The sequence below is a fragment of the Osmerus mordax genome, chromosome 6, assembly GCF_038355195.1.
Source record: "Osmerus mordax isolate fOsmMor3 chromosome 6, fOsmMor3.pri, whole genome shotgun sequence".
Classification (NCBI taxonomy): Eukaryota; Metazoa; Chordata; class Actinopteri; order Osmeriformes; family Osmeridae; genus Osmerus; species Osmerus mordax.
The window spans coordinates 4134418-4148175 of record NC_090055.1 but is presented as its reverse complement, the minus strand read 5'-3'; the positions used below and the strand labels follow the sequence as shown (position 1 = coordinate 4148175).

General features: G+C 42.2%; 2 protein-coding genes and 1 non-coding gene across 4 annotated transcripts; 2 read left to right on the top strand and 1 right to left on the bottom strand.

The window, feature by feature from the left end:
• Window positions 1-1658: 1658 nt before the first annotated feature.
• On the bottom strand, window positions 1659-5325 carry upk1a (uroplakin 1a). The gene is made up of 8 exons (XM_067238928.1): window positions 5215-5325; window positions 4664-4734; window positions 4193-4393; window positions 3955-4029; window positions 3558-3665; window positions 2772-2948; window positions 2264-2347; window positions 1659-2122 (listed from the first exon to the last, which is right to left on the bottom strand). Exons 2-8 carry the CDS (start codon window positions 4727-4729, stop codon window positions 2078-2080), a joined length of 756 nt encoding a protein of 251 aa, XP_067095029.1. The 5' UTR covers window positions 4730-4734; window positions 5215-5325; the 3' UTR covers window positions 1659-2077.
• A 1835-nt stretch (window positions 5326-7160) lies between these two features.
• On the top strand, window positions 7161-7287 carry LOC136944978 (small nucleolar RNA SNORA11). The gene has a single exon (XR_010876811.1). It is a non-coding gene; the product is annotated as a small nucleolar RNA SNORA11 (small nucleolar RNA).
• A 795-nt stretch (window positions 7288-8082) lies between these two features.
• ppox (protoporphyrinogen oxidase) lies at window positions 8083-12914 on the top strand. 2 transcript variants are annotated; one of them, XM_067238051.1, is made up of 13 exons: window positions 8083-8145; window positions 8801-8942; window positions 9061-9195; window positions 9481-9596; window positions 9810-9942; window positions 10204-10348; window positions 10511-10704; window positions 10796-10856; window positions 10934-11052; window positions 11132-11245; window positions 11787-11936; window positions 12148-12190; window positions 12324-12914. In XM_067238051.1, the coding sequence occupies exons 2-13, from the start codon at window positions 8856-8858 to the stop codon at window positions 12455-12457; spliced, it is 1431 nt and encodes a 476-aa protein (XP_067094152.1). In that variant the 5' UTR covers window positions 8083-8145; window positions 8801-8855; the 3' UTR covers window positions 12458-12914. The 2 variants fall into 2 exon arrangements, with proteins under 2 accessions (XP_067094152.1, XP_067094153.1); XM_067238052.1 differs by lacking the exon at window positions 8083-8145 and adding an exon at window positions 8465-8485.
• The last annotated feature ends 844 nt before the right edge of the window (window positions 12915-13758 follow it).

Here is a 13758-nt window from a genome sequence, read left to right as displayed (position 1 = left end):
CAGGCTCCCAAGTCTCCGCCCCTTGACGTCTCTGACCCTATTGCAATTAGCGTACCAGCCAAGGTACTACTTTATACCACTCTGTGTAGTGTATGGGAGGCATCCCTCTCCCCCTCAAGTCGTTCATCTCGAGTTGGACACACAGTTGTACACACAACCCCTATGCAACGTCCCCTGGATCCAGCCACAAGACTGCCCCCCCCCCCCCCCCCCCCCCCCCCGATCCCACCCCTAGTGTCGGCTGTAGTGTGGTTACATTCCCATCGTCCCAAGCGTAACATTCCATGATCATACCACTTTGTCTTAATACTGTCTGGTTTACTGTATATCACTGTACCTGAGACAGGTGTCTCTACTTCTACAGGTAGAACGCCCCTGGAACTGGTACTATTACTGCACATATCATTCTCCTGTAGACTTGTACACTATGTACAACCCTTAGATTTACATAACATTGTTCCTATTTCTTATACAGCCCGTGTATGATATGGTTAAGTGAAGTTGGCATTGTAGAAAGATGGTATTGGAAGCCTGGGATAATATTTGGCTTCTAATAACGCTGTGTAGGAAAGGGCCGTGTGTACTGAGGCAGCAGGCAGTATTTGTGTGTGTGTGTGTGTGTGTGTGTGTGTGTGTGTGTGTTTGTGTTCAAGTGTGTGTGTACAAGTCTGCTTTAGCCTGGAGACCACTGAGGGTTTCTATATCTGGGACCTGATGTAAAAATGCTTAGGGGTCTTCTCTCCAATATGGTCTGGGTTTGTGTTCCAGGTGCCTTTTTTGATGAACAATCATTAGGCTCAGTAAAGTATAAGGACAACCGTTCTGTTCCCGGCATTGCTGTTTCTCTACTGTTCTCTCTGTTCTAGAACTGTGAACGTGTTCTAGAACTGTGAACGTCTTAAGGTATCGCTGCCATGTTGCTGTCCCTGACTTTAAGCCTTTCATTCCACTTCTAAATGACTCTGGACTGATGCTTCTTTTGAAGGATAAATATTCCTCCTCTATGTGGGTGTGAGTTTGGGATGCGTTTAGGTGAATGTGTGCATGTTACTGCATAAACAGAACATGCACAATTTTGTGTGTTTGTGGGTCCACCTGTTTATTTTTTCACCTGTGGTGACGGTGTGAAAGTCAGCATGACTCCCTTCTCTTCATATCTATGCAGTGATCAAGTACAGTCACGGAATGTGGGGAACTCTTCAGACTACTATACTACCTATATGTGTGTGTGTCTGTATGTGTGTGTGTCTGTATGTGTATGTGTGTCTGTATGTGTGTGTGACCTGAACATTCAGTCCCAGATGATTCTCCCAGCCTTATAGCACTTGGCAAAAGGCAATTCATCTTCTTTTGTAATATTTTCAAACGTGTGAATAAAAAAACCTAAAGGTCTCAAAGATGAAATAGACGTCTTGTGTTTCTTTAGCAAAAACATTTTTGTTGTTCAGGGATGACATCAGTCATCTGTTTTGTTTGTAAAAATTTGCTGTGGTTTATTTTCATTTTTACAAATGCATATTCAATTAGAGTTTGAAAAAAAGAAATGTTATATAAATAAATACGATCTTGTACATATTCTTTTGGCAAGTGAAAATATTTGAAATTGGGACACGTGAAATGTACAGCCACATACATCCCCTTTAAGAATTGTTTTGGACTCAAATGCAATCTTTGATGAGAAAAGCACAGTCGGTCAGTTACAAAAGCACCACATTTTACTAACATACTAAGTTCAGTTTGTGAAGCTGTTACAGTGCATTATGAAAGCAACAGAATATAAAAAGAATAAACTAACCCATAAAAATACCATAAAAATATACTGATATATGAGCATGATATATTCACCCAACTTTCTTATGTGTCTTTGAGATATGTCGTGTTGTGTACCGTGGGTGGTGCATCAGAGATCTCTTGGTCTTACAGCATGACGTAGTAGATCATCAGACGTCTCCTGGTCTTACAGCATGACGTAGTAGATCATCAGACGTCTCCTGGTCTTAGAGCATGACGTAGTAGATCATCAGACGTCTCCTGGTCTTACAGCATGACGTAGTAGATCATCAGACGTCTCCTGGTCTTACAGCATGACGTAGTAGATCATTGCCAGGAGCATTAGCCAGAACTGAAACACACCAGAAGATGATTAAGAATAACAATGTGACCATTATGTTTGCGTAAACGTGACTTTGTTATTCTATCATGTGTTTAATGCGTTGTGTGTGTGTGAGAGAGGGCGTTTGTGACTGGGGCAGGCGTGACTCACTATGAACATTAGAACAGCAAAGCCGTACCAGCTGATAGCCCAGGTGTAGCGATTGAACACTGATTCGATATAATTGAAACAACCCTAGAAGAGAGGGAGAGACAGTTGGGTCCAAAGTGACATAAAGTTTCTATTTTTTAACCCTTGTGCTGCCTTCGGGTCACATGACCCAAAGGTTCACAACGAACCATTGTTGTGTTTACCCAATTTTACCCAATACAAAAACAAATAAATAGCATTTTCTTTTAACCTTCGCAATGTGGGGGGTCTGAGACAGCCCGACAGTTAAAAGAAAATTCCTCACTTTGTTTTTGTATGCGCTAAAGTTGTCGCAATACGACGGTGGGTAACAATGACTGATGGGTCAGAATGACCCGAAGATAACACAAGGGTTAAGCAAAGCAGGATAGTCTGGTTGCTTATCCCCTGTGTTGGGAATGTCCTGTACAATGTGAATGTCGATTTATTTCTGTCTGGCTGCCTGATTATGTCGAGCTGGCTAACACACCTGGGTAAACATGACGCTGGCCTGGCCCACTTTGCAGGCCTCCAAATCTACAATCTCGTAGTTATTCTTCCTCCGGCAGCAATGCAGCGGCCATGGGTACGCCGTCCCAAATGTTTCCCTGAAGGTAGAGTTGTACTCTATCCAGTCCACCGGGCTGTCTGCACCACAACACTGGGCCTGATAAGGAGAGAGTGCAGAAAACTCGAGTAATCTTCAAGTAGATGTTTGAATCTGTCAATCTAATATTATAGGTCGGTATATTTAAATGTTATGAGCAAAATTCATGTGAAAGACCTCCCCATCTTTAGAACCTACAGAGGAATAGGACGGGATCTTTACTTCAACGCTTTGGCCTGAGGAGAATGTTTTGGCGAGACAAACGTAGACACCTGTTACCAACAACACAGCAGCTCCCATACTATCCTGTCTGAAAAAGGATCATTTTCTTTCCCATGAGAAAGAGTGACCCAACTGGTTTATCGAGCACATACACGCAAAAACACACTATTGTTCAGGTCAGGCCTGAACACAACCTACTGCTGCTCCCAAGGGTGTGCATGTATGTGTGACGATCCACAAAAACTGTGCCAAGCCTCTGTTAGTAGTATATTAGGAATGTGTTATACTATGGCTAAGATTAGGTACAATACTATTCATTGGGAACACTCCTGCGATTTACTGTCTCTCTCTTTCTGTCCCCATCCCTTCCTCTCGTCCTACTCAGCATGCCAGATTATAAATTGATCTTTAGTACGCATCCAAACACACACACACACAAATACACACGTCTTTCATGAGTTGGTTCCAAGTTAGGGTGATTTCACTGCCGGCGTTGCCATCAGCAGCATAATACGTCAACATCTGTTTCTTCAGTAGGTTGCTATTCCCAACCAGCTATGGGAATAGAAAACAGAAAGGGGTACAGTTAGATTACAGAGGAAATCTGACGGGATTTCTCTGATTTTCTTCCTCCTATTGGCCACTTTAAGAGGTTCACGGTTAGTCATTGCCCACTGAGGATTTTAAATTGGCCACCTAATGAAGTTTATGTTTTAATTATGTACAATGATAACAGTCGTGTAAATAAGCTTCAAAACAACTCAAAGTTCTGACTGCCTACTAAGCAATCTATGAGGTTCTAGAGCTGGTACCATTCCCCAAGCTACTAATGCAAGATACTCACATAGTCCCTGTGGGTGACTGCAGTGATGCAGGAAGCACACTCAAATATGAAGATGATCAGCATGAAGATGAGGTACTGAAAACCGACAAACACAGAACATCACTTTAGGATTATTAGGATCAGGATCATGGCTCTGTCTGACCATCTGTTTGTCTGCATCTGGGTTTGTTTGGCACCCTCTTTCTGTGTCCCTGTCTCTCTCTCTCCTTTTTGCTGTTCCTCTGTCTGTGTGTCTCACCGTCAACATGAGTCCCTTGCTCCTTCTCTGGGCAGCCAGGGCTCCAAATATGCAAGTGCAGAAGAAGGCGAAGCCTGTGAAAATGGCAATCCAGGCACCGGCAAAAATGTCATCTTTCCCTGACCATTTGGCAAGCGGGTAGAGCCCGTAGCTATCCACAGCCACCCAGATAGCCAGCGCACACAACGCAAGACCTGCAGCCTGTGAAACAGAATAAAGGGTGATAATAATAATGTATGTTTAGGAAATGTCTTGTCTTATCTGTTGTGCCTGTGCACTTTATATGTTTCACTGTGGGAGAGTGGGAAACGTTCTATCGATTCCTTTTTATGTCTTGACGTGAAGAAATTGACAATAAAGCTACTTGATACGTGATACTTAATTTATGTTATTAGAGTGTCTTTGTTGGTTACTGTATTTAAAATTGTTGATGGTGGACAAACAATGGGTTCGGTATCAGGTTCTACATACAGCTGCAAACAAGTTCCCCAGGATGACTACAACCATGAGACAGGTGGATCCATGTTTGTCGGCCATGGTGTCTGTCAGAGAAGAGCAGAGACATATACAATTTCTGAGAGAAGATAAAGAATAACTGTTCCACTTAATAGAGACAGGTGAATATTTACATGCAGTGCGGAGAGGGGGAATGTAACAGTCAAGGGAGTGGTTGGCAGCTTCTTTTCACTCATACAGCACCTCAGCTAGTCTGACCTGTTCTTTAAATTGTTTCAGCCCAGGGTAAATTACTGACTAACTAAAATAAGACTTCATTTATAACAAAAACAATGGTACTGACTTAAATAAGATATTTTGTACAGCGTTTTCCACATTTTCATTGTCCACCACTCATTTCTCAATCTAAATAACATAATTATATTATGGATTGCTATTTTCTTACAACAATTATTATTATAGCACATTCCTGATAGTGTCCTAACGGTTCAACTTCCGTTAGCTTTTCTCTGTTTCTCGTTTGAAAACTATTTGTCACTTCACTCACAATTAAACCTATTGCCTACCTGAGGTCAGTCCGGTAGTTTGCTTTGATTTTGGATGTCAACCCTTCGGTTGAGGCTTCAGTTGGTTCCTCGCATCAGGTTTGGCCGGGGTAGGGTGTAGTAGGCTTGAAAATTATTGACGTCATTGATGGGCATGTCTGAATAGTAATCTTCTGTAGCGTTACAAAAAGTTTTTTCTGAGGTAGAAAGTACAGTTCGTTGGTCTTCAGATCAGTATGACTCGTGTAAAACACGTAGGCTTAAAATTGCTTGATGCCACAGTGCCCTGCCATATTTGTGATGTAGCCAACTAATGCAACAAGTGTCAGTCCTTCAATCAATGAGGAAAACCTTTTTTCAAAATATGTTTTAAACCTTTCGAAACTTTTTTTCACACACGACACCACACGAACGTTTCTGTTTTAAAATAATGCGTTTCATATGTGCTTATAGGAGCATTTATGTGCATGTGAGTTTTGCACATGCATACCCATGTGTTTCATATGTGTTTGTAAGGACAGTCTGAATTATTTCCGAAACGGACCCTAATAGTGTTTTTCCTTGATATATGTGGTTTACTAATGAACCTTAATACTGTACAGTTAGTTTGCTACACCCCGAACAGCCACTAGAAGTCGTGTATTCATACCTTTGCTTAAATTCCTCCTGTGTGAGTGTCACTGCAGCGTTGTAGTTCCTCAATTCGACAGCAGATAGAAGCATTGATCGTCTAAGTAAGTTGATTCAGGTAGGAGTTCCAGAATAAGAGTGTGCTGTACGTGCGGTACGTAACGTATAGCTACGTTTGGTGGTGGCACAATCCACTCTATGATCGGATTTAATTAGATATTTTCGCTGTTAATATTACAGTACAAGTACACAAGTTAAATGTTGTTATGACTTTCTGATCCTTCCTTATTTGTTTTTCAAGCTCCTTAAGAGCACTCACCTTGTAATTCAACTATTTCTGCTGCTCCTCCATCTCCTTCAAAAGTGAAGTCTTGCTCTCCTGCTGGAGGTCCCCGTACTCTAGAAGTTTCGTCCTCATCTCGATCTTGTTTTTTAACCCGGTTATGGGCGAAGAAACACGAGGCGAAGGGTGAAGTCAGCAGTGCTTCTTGCGAGAGAAGCGACTCAGCTTTAAAACTGAATAAACCGACCTTAGGACCACAATGGCTGATGACAGGTTGTCACCTTGGAATTATCAGTGTTCAGTCAAGGAACACGTTTCACAAACGCTCCATCAACATGGATGCGTTTGTGAAACATTTTGCCAGTTCTCACCAGAACCGCAGAATAATGCCATTTTAAATCTACTAGGGAAAATGTGTGCGTTAGGCCGTCCCTCTGGTCATGGCTAATACCTCGACTGTGTACTAGCTAGTACACTAACATTCTAAAATGATAAATGATATAATAAATAATAACTGCACTGTGTACTAGCTAGTACACTGACATTCTCAAATTATAAATCCTAAGGGTTTCTTATCACACAGATTTAATTTGGTCTTGTTTAGGCCAATTCCAAAACCTTTCTTTGCTATTACTTAACATAATATATATGAACATAAATATTATACTGTAAATTTGTAATGTTGTTGGGCACCAATTTTTTTTTTTTTTTGTCAAGTCCATTTCTGCTTGATAACTGTCATGTCAAATTGCAGTGTTTTTTGGGGTGTGTAAATTTACTTTGTTTTGTAAATAAACTATGCACTTTCTGTAACACAGAAATGCTATTATAAGTCCCTGGTGCTTGAGCTTCCAAAAAATATTTTGGATGTTCCAACACTTATAGACCCAGATTATATATATTCATGAAAACAGTGACCCAAACCACAAGGTTAGCTGTACACAACTGTGTGTGTGCCTGAGTGTGGCTCAGAGGTTAAGGGCGCTTGCTCAGTAACCGTAAGGTCACAGGTTCAAACCTCGTCAGGTAGTATCCTGGCTGTGTGTCCTCCATACTGGTGTGATCAGAGCAGGTGTTTCTAAGACCATAGTCATCTGTTTATACCACACCACACATCAACAGGAGCTGGAAGAGACCCATACACCAGCAGAGGTGTCTGGTCCAGCTAGTCTCCTACATTATCATTGACCTATGCACATTTTGCTCTTTCTTGTAAGTCGCTTTGGATAAAAGCGTCTGCTAAATGACTAAATGTAAATGAGCTGCTGTTCCGAGGTAGAGACACTGACTATTGTTAGTATGTTAAAGGATTCTAGTGAAGTTACCTTTTTGGACCACACCATCTGCTAAATTGAAGAACTATGGGTTATCACCTCTAATCAGCAATCATAGGATTTATTCATTCTACTTACAGTATATGCCAGATTAGGTTTACATACTAACGTTCTGTCATGGTCTATGGACCCCCTGAAGTAGCCTTGGACACCCCTTGGCCACCCCAAACTGTAGTTCCGACACTGCTTCTTTCACATAATGGTACATTCTATTTCTATGGTAACACAAGATTCTGAATTCACACAATATAAACAAGCAACAGGGTTCCAATGTGAAAAAAAGATTATAGTTAAAAAGTTGTATTTGCTTACAAAAATATTTTATTATAAAGCAATGGCATTGTGAATGTCATGGTGATGAGAAAATGTGTTCATTCAGTAATTATAACATATTCCAATAGCTTACCTTTCTGAATCAATTTTAGAGAATAGTTCACGTTGACAATAAGGTTACTAAACAATAAACTTATATTTTCCTATTTCCTGATTCTGATTTCTGTCAGTTCACTTCAAAGTTGAAGAAAGTAATTTTCTTCACAAGATCTTTTATTCTGAAAGGTTTGGAAGAAATGAACCGGAAACGAGATTCTCGATTGTGATTGGCTTTCGAACAGAGAAGGAAAACTGCTTTTAATGTTACATCACGAAGATCATTCACTTCCATGACTCATCATGACTTTGTCGGGTATTTAAACCACTAAAAAGGTAACAAGATGCTAACATACTCATGCAACTAGCTGCTTCGAGGCAACGGAGCGTAGAACCAGATTGTGTATATCAGTTTCTCTGTCATGATACTGCCAGTGCCTTATAAACCATCTAGACATTGCATTAGCTAACATTCGCGGTTACTTTGAATCGGTAGATGTCTGGTTAAACATGTCAGTGTGTTTTCTAAAAGCATGCGTGCGTGCTCGCTTTTTGAAAATTGCACCAGACCACTGACAGTCAGCCAGCCACTAGAGTTTGATATGAAGCTTAGACACATCCGGCCTGTGTTCTTTGAAACGTTGTTGAGATGCATACCTACGACGAAAACTACCAGGTAGTGGCGCTACCGAGAGAAGGTTTTTCTGTGTTTTTAGACTCAACTACACATACTTTCCTGTTAAACCCGGCCCTGAGTTGGCCTCGGGGAGATAAACGGACTATAGATATTTCGAAGTAGGATCTGTAAGATGTTTCAACTCAAGACAGGGTGGAACGCTTGGGTGTTGATAAAGAAACTGCCTATCATGAGTCTACACCCAGCGTCCACACCCAAGGGTATAGGAAGCCACACTTTTCTCTCGTATTTTCCCTTTCTGTGATTGTCTGAAACATAAAGGGTTTCTATTTCTCCAACGATTTATTTTTACAGTTCCAGCCCAGAGCTTACCTGTGTTGTGCCCCAGAGTGGGGTGTGTGAGGGCTGAATGCAGAAGACAGTGGCTGTCCTGGGAGGGGGCATCGGGGGCCTGTCTGCCTGTTACAGTCTCTGCAAGAGCCCACTGGTCTCCAAGGTCAACTGCTCCTCTATCTGCTGTGTAACTTGGCTGTTTCTGTGACTATTACAGAACAACCTCCCCTGGTTTTTGTTCATGGATGCATTTTTGTTTGTGTATGTGTTTGTTTGTGCAGATAGTTCTGGTGGAAGGAGATGGCAGGGTGGGGGGATGGCTGAATTCGACCCGGAGAGAGGATGGAGCAGTGTTTGAGCATGGACCCAGAGGCATAAGACCGGCTGGAGCCGTGGGCCGGAACACCCTCAACATGGTGGGTTATGGGCGGAAATAGTTTCACATTCGAATTGCGATTCAGTCTTCTAGTGATTCAAATTGATTCACAATTATTTTTGTTAAATATTTTTTTGTTGTATTTTTTCGTAAAATCTTGGAAAAATATTGAATCGATTTTTAATCGAATTGTGACCCTAAGAATCGATTTGAATCGTGAGGGACCAAAAGATTCCCACCCCTTGTAGGTGTGCTGGCAAGCGTTTCTTTTTATTGTATTGTAACTATGTGTATTTCTGTCTGTATGGATTTATTTGTGTTCAAGGTGGAAGAATTGGGCCTAGAAAGTGAGGTACTTCCTATCACATATGATCACATAGCCTCTAAGAACCGCTACCTGTATGTTCGAGGACGGCTACACAAGATGCCCTCCGGCCTGGGGTGAGGAGAAGTAGTAGAGACAGAAACATCAGCCACCAGGAGCTTTAAGCTGCTTATTGTGTTATCTTAATGTGATCTTTTGTAATATTTAGTAGCATGCAGTATTGATGTCATCATCGGCAAAGTATTGTGTAGTCCACTGACATAACTCTCGAGTTTATCTAGCCTTTACTACTTTTCTCTCTCTTCCCCCACCCCCCTCCCTCTTTGAAGCGGAGTGATGCGTACGGTCCCGCCATTTTCTCGTCCCTTGGTCCAGAGTATTCTGAAGGAGATCCTTGTCAGCAGAGGACAAGAGGACGATGAGTCTGTTCACTCTTTTGTCTCCCGACGCCTGGGATCTGAGGTAAGGCAGGTGTAAGTGCTGTGACAGGAGAGAGACAGGTAGACAAGACTATGAGGTCACTGCGACTAGAATTCAGCAGCACGGCTATAATTGGCTATAATCGGCTAGACCTGTCTAGGTTTATAGTGAGATGGGTAGACAGGCTTGGAGTTGAGACAAGTGTTTGAACAGTGTTGAATTAAAGAAAGTTTTTCACCAGATAAGATGGGTATGAATATGTTATCAAACCATTCAGCGCTGCGTCAATGTTTTTGTTTGCAGCTTGCGGACATTGCCATTGACAGTCTGTGTCGGGGAGTGTTCGCGGGTGACTGCCGTAAGCTGAGCGTGCGTTCCTGTCTTCCTCCCCTGTACAACGCAGAGAAAGCCAGAGGTTCCATTGTGCTGGGAATGGTGCTGGGCTCAGGTAAGAAACCAGTACTGCAAACTAACCAATCATAGTCAAAGATTTTCGACACATGACACACATTCAACATTTCTTTTATAGGCTTGAACAGGCTTGTGTGTTGTGGTGTTACGTGTATAACTGTAGAAGTGCGATGGTATAACCAATGAGGCCCCCCTACAGGCGTTGGCCCAGAAGTACTCCCCTCCGCACTCGCCCAGCGGGCCGCCAAAGAGAATTGGGCCCAGTGGTCCCTGAGAACGGGGCTCCAGATGCTACCTGAGGCCCTGCAGGACAGGCTCATCCAGGGGGGGCGGTTCACACTGCACAGACACAGCCCAGTAAAGGGGCTGCAACGTGATGCCACAGGCTGGGAGGTGAGAGTGGGGGAGTGGTAAGGGACGATTGGAATGAAAGCTAGTAATTCAGAGAGGTTTTGAAAAGTAGTTGACATTATGTTTCGTGTAGATTAAGTTGGAGGATGGGACCATTAAGGCTGATCACATCATCGCTGCTCTTCCAGCAAAAGGTTTGAGACTGACCTTTCAAACAGCAGATGTTTACTTATATCACCATATGCGTAATGTAATTTGTCTCTGTGAGCAGCCCTTGCCTCAGTGCTGCCCCCTGCTGAACACACACTGGCAGAGCAGCTACGGGAGATTACCTCAGTGACGGTTGCCGTGGTGAACCTGGAGTACGAGGGTTGCGTCCTGCCTGTGATGGTGAGTGTGAAAGGGAACTGTGTGTGTGTGTGTGGGGAGGTCTGTTTGTGTAATATACTTGTTGGTCTCGTGCCTATAGGGTTTTGGCCATCTGGTTCCATCATCAGAAGACAGGGGGCTGCTGGGAGTGGTGTACGATTCAGTTCCTTTCCCTCAACACAACCGGTCTGGAGGAGAATCAACAAGGCTGACGGTGAGACAGATAGATACATACACAAACACACTATGTGCACAGTCAAATGTCAGTGAGATATATTCACTGGAAAGTATGGTTAGAGTAGGCCTATGTATAGTTCACTTGTTATTCTGTACTGTGTGTTAGTCTATCCTGCTTCTCAGAGAACTAGAGAAGCATACCCCAAGGTAAATATTCTAGGCCATGAGTAATTTGTGCTTTCAACTCTTAAGATGAGAAAATCTGTCCAAACTGGATACAACATATCCATATTCACATAGGCCTGAAGGATACAGTAACATGTGACTTATATCTAACTAAAATCTTTAAATAATTAACATTTTCCTCAGGCATGTTTTATTTACTGACCAGATGCCCGAGGCTGTTTGCATTAAACATTACTAGACTACACCAGCTAAAAGACAAATTGCCAAACTCAGCAACACACTAAGACCCATGTTTCCCTAGCAGGAAGTCAAGGTTAAATCTTGAAGCTAAACAGCCTGTTTTAAAGAATTGGATCACTACATACACTTCTGTTCTTTTTCAATTCACTTAGGTGATGATGGGTGGGGCCTGGTTCCAGGAAGTGTTTGGCAGTCCAGAGGATGTGACAGAGCATCGTCTCCTAGATACAGCCACTCAGGCAGTCCGCTCACACTTGGGTATAACTGCAGCACCCATCTACAGCAAGGTGGCTCTACAGAAGGTGAGAGTATCTGTATGTTAGGGTCAAAAACATACAGGAGGCTCATAAAACCTTTGCCATCAACAAATCATCCCCTTGCTGTCCTCCACCCATGTATCACTGCTCATTTTATAGTTGGCAGTTTATAGTTGGTATATGCATATGCCTTTATAGAACTACATGGACTGGACCAATGACAATGTGGTTGTAAACTGTCATCTGTCTCCTCCAGGACTGTATTCCTCAGTATCATCTGGGCCACTGGAAACGAATAGGTATGATGGCCAGATCTCTAGAAGTGTAGTTGTGGTTTGACTGCTATCAATTAGAAATGTTTTTTGTGCTCTAATATAACCAAGTGAGTCTGATACGGCTTTTGGGTGTTTCTATTGGTCTATATGTTTACAGAAAACATGAGGAGGTACCTTACAGAGCAGAACCTCCCTCTTACGCTGACTGGCTCATCCTACGATGGCGTCTCTGTCAATGATGTAATCTTTAGTGGACGGACGGCAGCAGAGGGGCTTGTGGGTAAAGTTTAATCTCCCACAATTTGGAAGCAGGACATCATGTTGGAAAGAGAATGCTGGATGACAATGACATCCTAACATACACCTGTCTAATCCCAGGCTGTTTCGAATAGTTGCCTAATGTACCTTCCACTGCAAACTCATCAAGGATTGATTGATTGAGCTCCACAGTTATGAATATTGACCAATGTTTCATCATTGTGAATCATGTGATCTAACAGTCATTGTGCCTTCTAACATGTATCTCCACCCTATCTGGATGTATACCGAAATGTCTAATCAAGGAGGTGTAGCTCTGTTAGTAAGTCCACAGACGGATCAGAAGCTGATTTTATGTATTTTGATGTCATCACCATGGTGACTGAACAAATTATAATGCAAAGTTATTTATAAATTTAAATAATTTATTGAACAAGGACTGTGTTGTATTTTTCTACCCTGTTGATAAGCAATAAAAGTATGGCTTGAGGACCTGTGTGGTGGTGTGGACTCATTGGCTGGTGATGGGAACATTTTCTGAGGTTTTCTTCAAACGATATTGCATTTTCTTTTGCCATCTGGAGGGAAGGCTCATGAAATCATTTTTAAATGTGTGGAAATTAAAAAACAATCAACTGAACATTGAACTGTTTTCCAGCATTTAATTCAGATTCCTTTTCAGGAGGTCTAATAAACTTAAAAGTAGCAGGCCTATTATCTTGAAAGATGAAAAAGAGAAAAAACATTGAACAAAAACAAACTGATTCTCAGCTCTGCCGATGTACAGAGATGCACAGCAATCTGACAGAACTAGTCCAGAAGTATTTACATTTTGTAGCCTAGGCAGGTTTTCTGTAACATGACTCGCCAGATGTTTTTTTTATTACACGCATCTTTCTTTCCCATCTCCATCCTGCTTCCAACCTCCTCAAAAATAGATAAATCGTTAACACAGAACCTCCTCGTCCCTAAAGACAGATTCTTTCTTTAATTAATGTCTTGTCATTCTCATTTTCCCAACACCCTCACCCCCCACATCCCCTACCCAACACCCAGCCCCTTAAAGGATTCCCACTCGTTGCTAATGGCCCCTAATCATATATTTTCTCTCTCTTCCTCCACTCTTTCTTTCATATCTATCGTTCAGAGGCCGCGAGCGACTGACGAACAGATTAACAGAAGATAAGGACTACTTGATGTTTCCATGGATGTTCATAAGAACAGGACATGATGGACCTTTTCAATTAGGTCCTGCACATCACCCATTCACCCTACACGTCTCTCTATCACATCACCTCTCTTCTTGCTTCTCACACACACACACACACACACAC

Coding starts and splice junctions, on each gene's coding strand:
- upk1a (XM_067238928.1), bottom strand. CDS start 4,729: ATGGCCGACAAACATGGATCCACCTGTCTCATGGTTGTAGTCATCCTG. Junction 4,394..4,663: donor TGGGGAACTTGTTTGCAGCT/GTATGTAGAACC, acceptor TCTGTTTCACAG/GCTGCAGGTCTTGCGTTGTG. Junction 2,949..3,557: donor GGAACCAACTCATGAAAGAC/GTGTGTATTTGT, acceptor TCTCCTTATCAG/GCCCAGTGTTGTGGTGCAGA.
- ppox (XM_067238051.1), top strand. CDS start 8,856: ATGCAGAAGACAGTGGCTGTCCTGGGAGGGGGCATCGGGGGCCTGTCT. Junction 10,857..10,933: donor CGCTGCTCTTCCAGCAAAAG/GTTTGAGACTGA, acceptor CTCTGTGAGCAG/CCCTTGCCTCAGTGCTGCCC. Junction 11,246..11,786: donor GAGAATCAACAAGGCTGACG/GTGAGACAGATA, acceptor CAATTCACTTAG/GTGATGATGGGTGGGGCCTG.